The 14634-nt window shown below is 43.2% G+C and overlaps 1 protein-coding gene across 6 annotated transcripts in view; it reads left to right on the top strand.

Moving 5' to 3' along the window:
- CACNA1E (calcium voltage-gated channel subunit alpha1 E) overlaps positions 1-14634 on the top strand; it is a 718540-nt gene that overhangs the window by 331478 nt on the left and 372428 nt on the right. For 5 of the 6 annotated variants that reach the window (XM_077276797.1, XM_077276799.1, XM_077276796.1 and 2 more), the window contains exon 3: positions 8630-8896. In XM_077276797.1, coding sequence (XP_077132912.1) covers positions 8630-8896 — 267 coding nt within the window. Of the gene's footprint in view, positions 1-7658; positions 8493-8629; positions 8897-14634 lie in introns of those variants that run through there. The other variant, XM_077276801.1, reaches the window with a different exon arrangement.

Here is a 14634-nt window from a genome sequence, read left to right as displayed (position 1 = left end):
TATTAGATCACCAGCAAAACGCAGATGCACCATTGTTACTCTTTAATGAGGCTATAGCCAATAACGGATCACCCTCTTGGCTACCAAATTACCAGCAAGACGTTGATACGTCACTGTCATTCCTCCGTAAGGTTGCACCCAGAGACGGATCACCCACTAGGCTACATTTATTAAAGAGCAATACCTGCCCCCGGACACTACAGGGACTACGTTTTTCATATTATTTACTTTGAAAAAATACCCTGGTTTAAGTGCGACCCTAGATTAAGACCCGGGAGGGTCGAAACGTCACCATTTTGAGTCGCATATACACTTTGTTATAATTGCCTTGTACTTGATCTGACGCAATTGTTTGTTCTTTTTTCACTTGAATAAATTGGCATTTTCCAAAATTCATATTTCTGCTCAAGGTCATCCACTTAGGGAGTGCGGTGGATCTAGTATAGCACTGACGTTGGACCCCATGGTCTGTCACACCAGCACCCCGACCTAATACAGAGTGCAGGCCAATATCTCTATATTCATGTAGATAAGGTCAGAGCAGGACACGGGCCCAACTGTTTAGACACTCTTCCAAAAAGTTGGCGGAACTGCAATAAAACAAACAAAAGCTGTAACATCTCTGTGCAACTAAGTGTTGCTCTAAAATGTGTGACCTTTTTTAAGAACAATATATACATATAGCATATATATATATATATATATATATATATATATATATATATATATATATATATATATATATATATATATATATATATATATATATATACAGTATGTATATATATATATATATATATACACACACACTGCTCATAAAAATAAAGGGAACACTCAAATAACACACCCTAGATGTGAATGAATGAAATATTCTCATTGACTTCTTTGTTCTGTACAAAGTTGAATGTGCTGACAACAAAATCATACAAAAATCATCAATGGAAATCAAATTTATTTACCAATGGAGGTCTGGATTTGGCATCCTACTCAAAATCAAAGTGGAAAATCCAATTACAGGATGGTCCATCTTCAATGGAAATGCCTCAAGACAAGGAATGATGCTCAGTAGTGTGTGTGGCCTCCATGTGCCTGTATGACCTCCCTACAATAGGCAGGCATGCTCCTGATGAGGTGGCTGATGGTCTCCTGAGGGATCTCCTCCCAGACCTGGACTAAAGCAAAGTGATGTTGGTGAATGGTGCGAGACATGATGTCCCAGATGTGTTCAGTCGGATTCAGGTCTGGGGAATGGGCAGGCCAGTCCATAGCTTCAATGCCTTCATCTTGCAGGAACTGCTGACACACTCCAGCCACATGAGGTCTGGCATTGTCCTGCATTAGGAGGAACCAAGGGCAAACCGAACCAGCATATGGTCTCAAAAGGGGTCTGAGGATCTCATCTCGGTACCTAATGGCAGTCAGGCTACCTCTGGCGAGCACATGGAGGGCTGTGCAGCCCTCCAAAGAAATGCCACCCCACACCATTACTGACCCACTGCCAAACCGGTCATGCTGGAGGATGTTGCAGGCAGCTGATCGCTCTCCATGGCATCTCTAGACTCTGTCACGTCTGTCACATGTGCTCTGTGTGAACCTGCATTCATCTGTCAAGAGTACAGGGTGCCAGTGGCGAATTTGCCCATCCTGGGGTTCTGTGGCAAATGCCAAGCGTCCTGCATGGTGTTAGGCTGTGAACACAACCCCCATCTGTAGACGTCAGGCACTCAGACCATCCTCATTGAGTCGGTTTCTAACCATTTGTGCAGACACATGCACATTTGTAGCCTGCTGGAGGCCATTTTGCAGAACTCTGGCAGTGCACCTCCTGTTCCTCCTTGCCCAAAGGCTGAGTTAGCGGTCCTGCTGCTGGGTTGTTGCCCTCCTACGGCCCCCTCCTCATCTCCTGGTGTACTGGCCTGTCTCCTGGTAGTGCCTCCAGCCTCTGGACACTATGCTGACAGATACAGCAAACCTTGCCACAGATCGCATTGATGTGCCATCCTGGATGAGCTGCACTACCTGAGCCACTTGTGTGGGTTGTAGAGTCCGTCTCATGCTACAAGTGTGAAAGCACAACCAACATTCAAAATGACCAAAACATCAGCTAGAAAGCATTGGTACTGAGATGTGGTCAGTGGTCCCCACCTGCAGAACCACTCCTTTATTGAGTGTGTCTTGATAATTGCCAATAATTTCCATCTGTTGTCTATTCCATTTGCACAACAGCATGAGAAATTGATTGTCAAACAGTGCTGCTTCCGAAGTGGACAGTTTGATTTCACAGAAGTTTGATTTACTTGGAGTTAGATTCTGTTGTTTAAGTGTTCCCTTTATTTTTTTTTGAGCAGTGTATGTAGATATACTGTAGATATATATAGATACTGTATATATAGTATATGTATTTTAATATTTTAGGCAAGTTTGGAATAATACAGCAAATATAAAATATATATAAAATGTTTATTAGGTGCCTGCTATAATTTACAATCAGCCCTAGTGAATTGAGATGTATTGCGTCCGCCATGTTCTTGATAAATGGCCTTACTTCCCATTCTCTTGACATTTAGTCTATAATAACCATGTCCGTATGTTACTCACTATTTGCAGAGAATGCCCATTTGTCTTTATGCTTCACTGTTGTTTTGTATCTCTAAGAACCTGCTGGCTTATAGCAGGTCTGTTCCTACTAACAGACCTGCTAAACAGGAAGCTAAACGTAATCATCTTATTAGATGCTGATCACATTAACTTCTTCTCCTGCACTGATCTCTCAGAATGACACAAAAGAGAATGAATGGAATCACCATTATCTGTGTATAAGATTCACTGAAAGATGGCAGGACTGTATAATATGTCATGTAAAATGGTTGGGCCAGCATATTATCAGCTATATTGTCTCTAACAAGATCCTCCTGTTCCAAATATTACAAATAAATAAATAAATACAAATCTGTGATAATCAGCACATTCTGCCTTTAATTCTGGTCAGCTCTAATTATTGTTCCTTTTCATCTGCTTTGTGGTGGTGCTTATCAATATGCCGGACCATCCCTTGTTTTGAGTGACGAGTGTATGGAAATCTGGTGGTCACACTCTGCTTCCCACAAGCTGCAATGGAATATGGCTATGGATAAAAAATATATACACTTGTTTTAACCTCAGTATTATTTGTCTCGTAGAGCTCAAACTATTATGACCAGGTCTCATTTTATATATATTATAATGGCTTGTGAGTATTATTGTTTCTTTATTTTCCATAAGAAGGATAACAAGGTCTTTGGTGGCGTAGTATGGGATAATGTAATTATAAGCAACTAGATGGTGGCCCGATTCTAATGCATCGGGTATTCTAGAATATGTATGTATATAGCAGCCACATAGTATATAGCACAGGCCACGACATATTGTAGAATACCCGATGTGTTAATACAGGCCATGCAGTATATAACACAGCCCAAACAGTATATAACATTTCCCACGTAGTATATAACACAGCGCACATAGTATATAACATTGCCCACGTAGTATATAACACAGCCCACGTAGTATATAACATTTCCCACGTAGTATATAACACAGCCCACGTAGTATATAACATTGCCCACGTAGTATATAGCAGCCACGCAGTATATAACACAGCCCACGTAGTATATAACATTGCCCACATAGTATATAACACTGCCCATGTAGTATATAGCAGCCATGTAGTATGTAACACAGCCCACGTAGTATACAGCAGTGTGGGCACCATATACCTGTTAAAAAAATAATTAAAATAAAAAATAGTTCTATACTCACCCTCTGTCGTGCAGCGAAGCTCTGTCGATGCGCGTGCAGCTGCCGCCAGCTTCCGTTCACAGGATGCATTGCGAAATTACCCAGATGACTGCTAAGTCTTCTGGGTAATTTCGCAATGCATCTCTGGGAACGGAAGCTGGCGGCAGCCGCACGCACATCGGTGGACAATGGAAGGTGAGAATAGCAGGTTTTTTGGTTTTTTTATTTTTAACATTAGATCTTTTTACTATTGATGCTGCATAGGCAGCATCAATAGTAAAAAGTTGGTCACACAGGGTTAATAGCAGCGTTAACGGAGTGCGTTACCCGCGGCATAATGCGGTCCGTTAACACTGTCATTAACCCTGTGTGAGCGCTGACTGGAGGGGAGTGTGGAGCGGGCGCTGGGCACTGACTGGACGGGAGTAGGGAGGGACTAATTCTCAGCCGGACTGTGCCGGTCGCTGATTGGTGGCGGCAGCCAGGACAGGCAGCTGGCGAGACCAATCAGCGACGCGGGATTTCTGTGACGGAAGTTGCAGACAGAAAGACGGAAGGACAGACACAAAGACGGAAGTACCCCTTAGACAATTATATAGTAGATGATATCATATCAGATTGTGTCATCCGAGTTTCTACATAGGCTGCATAATAAGATAGATAGATAGATAGATAGATAGATAGATAGATAGATAGATAGATAGATGAATATATAGATAGATATGGGATAGATAGATAGATAGATAGATAATAGATAGATACATAATAGATAGATAGATAGATAGATAGATAGATAGATAGATAGATAGATAGATAGATAGATAGATAATAGATAGATAGATATTGGATAGATAGATAGATAGATAGATAGATAGATAGATAGATAGATAGATAGATAGATAGATAGATAAAACTTCAAAAAAAGAGGCAGCACTCCATTGTTCCAATATATAAATGTGCAGGGTTTAATTTACCCACATGTCTGGGCCCAGACATGTGGGTAAATTAAACCCTGCACATTTATATATAGGAACAATGGAGTGCTGCCTCTTTTTTTGAAGTTTTATGAAGTGTAGATAATCGGTGGACTGATTGTCTGGGGGCCTTGCACCCGAAAATAAGTATTTTGTGCTGTTCCTTCTTTTTGCTAGATAGAAAGATAGATAGATAATAGATAGGTAATAGATAGATAGATGATAGATAGATAGATAGATAGATAGATAGATAGATAGATAGATAGATAGATAGATAGATATGGGATAGATAGATAGATAGATAGATAGATAGATAGATAGATAGATAGATAGATATGGGATAGATGATAGATAGATAGATAGATAGATAGATAGATAGATAGATAGATAGATAGATAGATAGATAGATAATAGATATGGGATAGATAGATAGATAGATAGATAGATAGATAGATAGATAGATAGATAGATAGATAGATATGGGATAGATAGATATGGGATAGATAGATAGATAGATAGATAGATAGATAGATAGATAGATAATAGATATGGGATAGATAGATAGATAGATAGATAGATAGATAGATAGATAGATAGATATGGGATAGATAGATAGATAGATAGATAGATAGATAGATAGATAGATAGAGAAAGATAGATAATAGATAGATCTATAGATAGAAAGATATGGAATAGATAATAGATAGATAGATGAATAGATAGATAGATAGATAGATAGATAGATAGATAGATAGATAGATAGATAGATATGGGATAGATAAGTTACTAGATGGTAGCCCGATTGTAACGCATCGTGTATTCTAGAATATGTATGTAGTTTATTTATGAAGATTTTAGAATAATGCAATTTATACACAGGATTCGGCTGGCCGCGACCAATTAGCGAACCGTGGTTCGAATTCTGCGCCAATTCGCGGCTGGACTGCGCCTGTCGCTGATTGTTCGCGGCCGGCCACGTAGTACATAGCACAGCCACGTAGTATATAGCACAGCCACGTAGTATATAGCACAGCCACGTAGTGTATTGCACAGCCACGTAGTATATAGCACAGCCACGTAGTATATAGCACAGCCCACGGAGTATATAGCACAGCCATGTAGTATATAACACAGCCCACGGAGTATATAGCACAGCCACGTAGTATATAGCACAGCCCATGGAGTGTATAACACAGCCCACGTAGTATATAGCACAGCCCACATAGTATATAGCACAGCCCACGTAGTACATTGCACAGCCCACATAGTGCATAGGCAGCATCAATAGTAAAAAGTTGGTCACACAGGGTTAATAGCAGCATTAACGGACTGCGTTACACCGCGGCATAACGTGGTCCGTTAACGATGCTATTAACCCTGTGTGAGCGCTGACTGGGGGGGGGTGTATGGAGCGGGCACTGACTGCGGGGAGGAAGGAGCGGCCATTTTGCCGCTGGACTGTGCCCGTCGCTGATTGGTCGTGGCTGTTTTGCATTTCCATGACAGAGGCCGCGACCAATGAATATCCGTGACAGACAGACAGACGGAAGTGACCCTTAGACAATTATATAGTAGATAGGTGTCGCTACTGTATTGAAATCCAACAGATGCAGCAAGACGTATAGCCTTACCTAACTGTAATATATAGTAAATGGGTTTGATTTTTAGTGTTCTTCGCATTGTGAGAAAGGAATAGATATGTCAGAACTATTTATCCCTGTGTGTGAGACTAAGTTACTGGCCCTGGAACCTGTTTTTGAACATAGATAATTATTTTATAGATTATAAAGTGTTAGTGACAGATTAGGTGCTGGTGTGTATATATCTGAATATAGACAGATGTTTACGTTATTCATTCTGTTTATGATTACACATACTCCATAGGGAAAAGTTGCAAACATTTGTATCACTTTACTTACCCAACTTTCTGTTTTGTTCTCCAAGGAGCTTATTTCCATTAGGATGTTCATTTACACAGTTATTTTCTATCTCTCCAGCAGCTTCAATCCATTAATAATTAGGATCTGTTATTACAAACAATGTAAATGCACACTCAGACCTTAGTCTTTGGTAGAGTGATGAGTGAGTAGATGAGTGACGTGAGGGGATGAGTGAGGAGATAAATGAGTGAGTGGATGAGTGAGAGAGTAGATGAGTGAGTGGATGAGTGAGTGGATGAGTGAGTGGATGAGTGGATGAATGAGTGAGTGGATGATTAAGAGGGTAGATGGATGAGTGAGTGGATGAGTGAGTGAGTGGATGAGTGAGTGGATGAGTGAGTAGATGAATGAATGAGTGGATGATTAAGAGGGTAGATGGATGAGTGAGTGGATGAGTGAGTGAGTGAGTGAGTGAGTGAGTGGATGAGTGAGTGGATGATTAAGAGGGTAGATGGATGAGTGAGTGGATGAGTGAGTGAGTGAGTGAGTAAGTGGATGAATGAGTGAGTGGATGATTAAGAGGGTAGATGGATGAGTGAGTGGATGAGTGAGTGAGTGGATGAGTGAGTGAGTGGTTGAATGAGTGGGTGAGTGAGCAGATGAGTGAGTGGATGATTAAGAGGGTAGATGGATGAGTGAGTGGATGAGTGAGTGAGTGAGTGAGTGAGTGGATGAGTGAGTGAGTGGCTGAATGAGTGGGTGAGTGAATAGATGAGTGAGTGGATGATTAAGTGAGTAGATGGATGAGTGTGGGTGGATGAGTGAGTGGGTGAGTGGCTGAATGAGTGGACGAGTGGGTGGGTGAGTGAGTGGGTGCTGGATGATAAGGGAAAATATCCATAAGAAAATGTAACATTCCAGTCTGCAGGAAGCACCTTGGTTAGGCTAGATGGGAGAGCAGTGGGTGGACCGGGTGGGGCGGGTGCTGTGTCCAGGAAGCTCTGTGTCTGTGCACTGTGTGTGTACAGAGCTGTGATCTTCCAGCAGCACAGAGGGGACACACCGTAGCTCCATGATGTATGCAGGCTTTGTGCATTCCACTTTTGCTGTGACTCCTTACAAGGTCTCACTGGGTGACTTGCACACCATGTGCTGCTGCTGCTCTCCTGCTTAGCTTCTGTTCCCTGCCCTGCCTGGATGCCTTGCCCATCTGAAAGTGATTTAATTACGACTGATTCCCCACCCAGGGCTGCACAGGCTCATTTTCATGTCTCCGTGTAACAATTCCCTTCCATCCCCTCTTTTGTATCTGTGCTGTGTTCAGTACACGTCCATGGTCAGGAAGTTCTCCTGTGACCCCATAGCCCTGGGCTGCATTGTCTGCCCCCCATCCTCTCCCTTGATGCTCCCCATCCTCTCCCTTGATGCCCCCCATCCTCTCCCTTGATGCCCCCCATCCTCTCCCTTGATGCCCCCCATCCTCTCCCTTGATGCCTCCTGTGGATGGGGCACCTGGAGAGATTGGGGTGTAGTTGTGGATTTGGCTGTGACTCCACGTGATGATGAGCTCTCCTCTCCAGCATCGCCTGCCCCCCTGGGCTTTGGGACGTGTCCTTATGTGAATAGAATCGTGTTGCTTCCCAACTAAATGATAATCACAGCTCTGGATGTGTGCGCACAGCTCCTGCACGGTGTGATGTGTACGGTCTGGCTGCTGATTAACCATTCATTGGCGAGCAGGTTGGGCGACCAGATCTCTAGTCTCCTTTGTAGCATCGGCAGACGTGGGCTGTAAGGCAGATTTTCTTGGATTATTATTCTAAGGCTGGGGATTTGCATCTAGACACAGTTCACATACAGAGTGAGTATTGTGTTGGTGCTGCTGGCTGTTGCTCCCCATCATCATCATCTTCTTCTTCCTCATCATCATCATCATCATCATCATCAAGCCCCTTCTGGTCTGCTTCTTCATCTGCCTTTTTTTCTTTCAACTTCCAGGATGGCTCGTTTTGGAGAGGCGGTGGCTGGGAGATTGGGGTCCGGAGATGGAGGATCAGAAAGGAGCAAGACTCTACAAGGGTCCCCAGCTGCTCCAGTGGGGACCCAAGCAGCTTTTAAGCAATCCAAAGCCCAAAGAGCAAGGACCATGGCTTTATATAACCCCATCCCTGTCCGGCAGAACTGCTTCACAGTGAACAGGTCCTTGTTCATCTTTGGAGAAGACAACATCATAAGGAAATATGCTAAGAAGCTCATCGACTGGCCATATCCTTTACTATATGCTATGGAAATGGCATGTGGGATTTCTATTCTCTGGGAAGGTACCAATATATTCCCAGTTAATATTTCTGTTGCAGATAATGGCAATTTCTTTAAGGCGTTCACTAAAGGTAAGAGACCAAGAAATGTGTGCATGGATAGAGAATCCAGAGAGCATTGTCTCAGCCTGGCATGTGTCACTTGTAGCTCAGTCTGATGCGTTTTGCAGATGGTTTAGTAGATGTGCACTGGCGATTATGCCCCTGACCCTAAATTGGGAAGGCATGCACCCTTCCCCTCCCCCTGAGTCTTGTGGAGCAGAAGTTCACCTGCTCTTTAGCTGTAGCATTGAAGGAGGAGAGGGGGATGTCGGATCTTCACAGCCCCCTCTTCTTTTTATCGCAATGGTTAATTATTGATGATCGCAGATATCTTTTTTTTTACATTTTTTTAGAGCAATACAGTTATACCATGCAATGATTTTTTTTTTACAGCAGCCATGACAAATCGACTTCTATCCAGAATAAACCTTGGTTTCCAACAGGTGCGAATTGAAAAAGACTTACTGTGCGCAGAGAGCGCATCACTATGGGGCCAGTGTGCATGAGGCTGTATGGGTAGCACCATGGACAGAGGCTAGCAGGAGATCATCCTATAGATGGACAGTGGCTAGCAGGAGATCATCCTATAGATGGACAGTGGCTAGCAGGAGATCATCCTCTATATGGACAGTGGCTAGCAGGAGATCATCCTATAGATGGATAGTGGCTAGCAGGAGATCATTCTATAGATGGACAGTGGCTAGCAGGAGATCATCCTATAGATGGACAGTGGCTAGCAGGAGATCATCCTATAGATGGACAGTGGCTAGCAGGAGATCATCCTATAGATGGACAGTGGCTAGCAGGAGATCATCCTATAGATGGACAGTGGCTAGCAGGAGATCATCCTATAGATGGACAGTGGCTAGCAGGAGATCATCCTCTATATGGACAGTGGCTAGCAGGAGATCATCCTATAGATGGACAGTGGCTAGCAGGAGATCGTCCTATATATGGACAGTGGCTAGCAGGAGATCATCCTATAGATGGACAGTGGCTAGCAGGAGATCATCCTATAGATGGACAGTGGCTAGCAGGAGATCATCCTATAGATGGACAGTGGCTAGCAGGAGATCATCCTCTATATGGACAGTGGCTAGCAGGAGATCATCCTATAGATGGATAGTGGCTAGCAGGAGATCATCCTATAGATGGATAGTGGCTAGCAGGAGATCATCCTCTATATGGACAGTGGCTAGCAGGAGATCATCCTCTATATGGACAGTGGCTAGCAGGAGATCATCCTCTATATGGACAGTGGCTAGCAGGAGATCATCCTATAGATGGATAGTGGCTAGCAGGAGATCATTCTATAGATGGATAGTGGCTAGCAGGAGATCATCCTATAGATGGACAGTGGCTAGCAGGAGATCATCCTATAGATGGACAGTGGCTAGCAGGAGATCATCCTCTATGGACAGTGGCTAGCAGGAGATCATCCTCTATATGGACAGTGGCTAGCAGGAGATCATCCTCTATATGGACAGTGGCTAGCAGGAGATCATCCTATAGATGGATAGTGGCTAGCAGGAGATCATTTTATAGATGGACAGTGGCTAGCAGGAGATCATCCTATAGATGGACAGTGGCTAGCAGGAGATCATCCTATAGATGGACAGTGGCTAGTAGGAGATCATCCTCTATGGACAGTGGCTAGCAGGAGATCATCTATATGGACAGTGGCTAGCAGGAGATCATCCTCTATATGGACAGTGGCTAGCAGGAGATCATCCGCTAGATGGACAGTGGCTAGCAGGACATCATCCTCTATGGACAGTGGCTAGCAGGAGATCATCCTCTATATGGACAGTGGCTAGAAGGAGATCATCTATATGGACAGTGGCTAGCAGGAGATCATCCTCTATATGGACAGAGACTAGCAGGAGATCCTCTATATGGACAGTGGCTAGCAGGGTATCATCCTATAGATGGACAGTGGCTAGCTGGAGATCATCCTCTAGATGGACAGTGGCTAGCAGGAGATCATCCTCTATATGGACAGTGGCTAGCAGGAGATCATCCGCTAGATGGACAGTGGCTAGCAGGACATCATCCTCTATGGACAGTGGCTAGCCGGAGATCATCCTCTAGATGGACAGTGGCTAGCAGGACATTATCCTCTATATGAACAGTGGCTAGCAGGAGATCATCCTCTATGTGGACAGTGGTTAGCAGGAGATCATCCTCTATATCAGTGTTCCCCAACTCCGGTCCTCAAGAGCCACCAACAGGTCATGTTTTCAGGATTTCCTTAGTATTGCAATTGCATCACCTGGACAAGCAAGCATTCAATCACCTGTGCAATTCTAAGGAAATCCTGAAAACATGACCTGTTGGTGGCTCTTGAGGACCGGAGTTGGGGAACACTGATATAGAGGATGATCTCCTGCTAACCACTGTCCACATAGAGGATGATCCCCTGCTAACCACTGTCCACATAGAGGATGATCTCCTGCTAGCCACTGTTCATATAGAGGATGAGATTAGGAGATCATCCTCTATATAGACAGTGGCTAGCAGGAGATCATCCTCTATATGGACAGTGGCTAGCAGGAGATCATCCTCTATATGGACAGTGGCTAGCAGGAGATCATCCTCTATATGGACAGTGGCTAGCAGGAGATCATCCTCTATATGGACAGTGGCTAGCAGGAGATCATCCTCTATATAGACAGTGGCTAGCAGGAGATCATCCGCTATATGCATAGAAGCTAGCAGGAGATCATCCTCTATATGGACAGTGGCTAGCAGGAGATCATCCTCTATGAACAGTGGCTAGCAGGAGATCATCCTCTATATGGACAGTGGCTAGCAGGAGACCATCCTCTATGGACAGTGGCTAGCAGGAGATCATCCTCTATATGGACAGTGGCTAGCAGGAGATCATCCTATAGCTGGACAGTGGCTAGCAGGAGATTATCCTATAGATGGACAGAGGCTAGCAGGAGATCATCCTCTATATGGAAGAAGGTGGTGGTTGGGGGGGGGGGGGGTCCTGCAGGACCACTCACACATCAATATTTCTATGCCAGAACCAGGACTGTCTCCAGGACACAGAACAAGTGTCAATCTTCCCATTATTTCTCTGTATATTCTACTCCTGCTATTGGCACATAAACACAGATACAAGAAGAAAATACTGACCCTTTTGAGATACTGTTGGTGAACTTAGAACTCTGTGAAGAGTAATAACTTTCTATTATGACATCCACTTTCAAGGATATTGTAGGATTAAGCTATAAGAAAATGGAGCAGTTGCAAGAAAATGGACTAAGAGATAAGCCATATGTAATCATATGACCGTTCCATAGACCAAAGCATTTTTGCACATGGATAATCTTAAACCAGTAAGGCCATTATACATCTTACAACTGATTGACTTTAATAGCTAATCAATGAAATGGAAATTTTTCCTAAAGACAAAACCCTTTCATTTTATCTTTTAACCAGCATTGATCATTCATTTCTGATTACTGAACAATAGTTATAGTTGTAACTCGGTAATTATCAAATCAGCTTCATCCGTCTCAACAGGTGAAGTGACCTCCTATCTGTGGCAGCAGTGGGGTAATCAATATCTGGAAGTGACTTGGTGTCAATATTACTTGTGCTGGGATATAAAGGTAAGGATAATGGTGAGAAATAGGACAGGGCTTTATAAGATTTTTTTTTGCCAATTAGGGTTGACGCTGTCATTGCCAATAATAAAGAAGTGTGGATAATTGGAAAAGAGGATTTAATATAATGCTTGGCATATTGAAATGTATATCATGTAGGATTAAAAACTTATTTTGTGAACTATTTGTAATCCTGCCTTCAGATCATTCCATAAAATGAACTTCCAGAACACTTACATTGTTTAAGGCAAACCCAATAGTCATTATTTCCCTGAATTACCAGATACAACCCTTACTGGCAATCACTTTTCCCGTCATTGCCAATTTTTTGCTATCACATATACTCTGTAATGTATCTATTTAACCATTACCCTGCTGGACGCACATTTCACTGCATCTGGAATTGACATTTATAACTATTACATGTAAAGGCACATTTTATGCGCAGTGAAAGGACAACTTGTCTAGTCTTTATAATACATTAAGGGTAAGTTCACACAGGGCTTTTTGATGCTTTTTTCTGAAGCAAAACCTGATTTCTTGCCAGGAAAGAAGCTGCGTCAAAAAGGCAGGTTAATTTTTTGGTGTGTTTTTTGGTGCGTCTTTGGTGTGTTTTTTTTCATGCGTTTTTTTTGGTCTTTTTGTGCATGCTAATACAGTTGAATGCCCCCAGAGAAGAAAAATAACTGCTTCTTGTAGAACCACCCATATGATTAGTTGGGAAACATTAAAGCTCATCCTCCCAAGACATGGCTAACACCTCACTATTACCTGACACTGCCTCACAATAGATCACTATCAGGACACCCCACTACCAGACACTACCTCACAATAGATCACTATCAGGACACCTCACTACCTAACACTACCTCACAATAGATCACTATCAGGACACCTCACTACCTAACACTACCTCACAATAGATCACTATCAGGACACCTCACTACTACCAGACACTCCCTCACAATAGATCACTATCAGGACACCTCACTACTACCTGACACTACCTCACAATAGATCACTATCAGGACACCCAACTACCTGACACTACCTCACAATAGATCACTATCAGGACACCTCACTACTACCAGACACTACCTCACAATAGATCACTATCAGGACACCTCACTACTACCTGACACTACCTCACAATAGATCACTATCAGGACACCCAACTACCTGACACTACCTCACAATAGATCACTATCAGGACACCTCACTACTACCAGACACTACCTCACAATAGATCACTATCAGGACACCTCACTACTACCAGACACTACCTCACAATAGATCACTATCAGGACACCTCACTACTACCTGACACTACCTCACAATAGATCACTATCAGGACACCCAACTACCTGACACTACCTCACAATAGATCACTATCAGGACACCTCACTACTACCAGACACTACCTCACAATAGATCACTATCAGGACACCTCACTACTACCTGACACTACCTCACAATAGATCACTATCAGGACACCCAACTACCTGACACTACCTCACAATAGATCACTATCAGGACACCTCACTACTACCAGACACTACCTCACAATAGATCACTATCAGGACACCTCACTACCTGACACTACCTCACAATAGATCACTATCAGGACACCTCACTACCTCACAATAGATCACTATCAGGACACCCAACTACCTGACACTACCTCACAATAGATCACTATCAGGACACCTCACTACCTCACAATAGATCACTATCAGGACACCCAACTACCTGACACTACCTCACAATAGATCACTATCAGGACACCTCACTACTACCAGACACTACCTCACAATAGATCACTATCAGGACACCTCACTACCTGACACTACCTCACAATAGATCACTATCAGGACACCTCATTACCTCACAATAGATCACTATCAGGACACCTCACTACCTGACACTACCTCACAATAGATCACTATCAGGACACCTCACCACCACTACTTGACACTCCCTCACAATAGATCACTATCAGGACACCTCACTACTACCAGACACTACC

The sequence above is a fragment of the Ranitomeya variabilis genome, chromosome 8, assembly GCF_051348905.1.
Source record: "Ranitomeya variabilis isolate aRanVar5 chromosome 8, aRanVar5.hap1, whole genome shotgun sequence".
NCBI lineage: Eukaryota > Metazoa > Chordata > Amphibia > Anura > Dendrobatidae > Ranitomeya > Ranitomeya variabilis.
The sequence above is the reverse complement of the archived record's forward strand: the minus strand, read 5'-3'. Positions and strand labels throughout refer to the sequence as shown.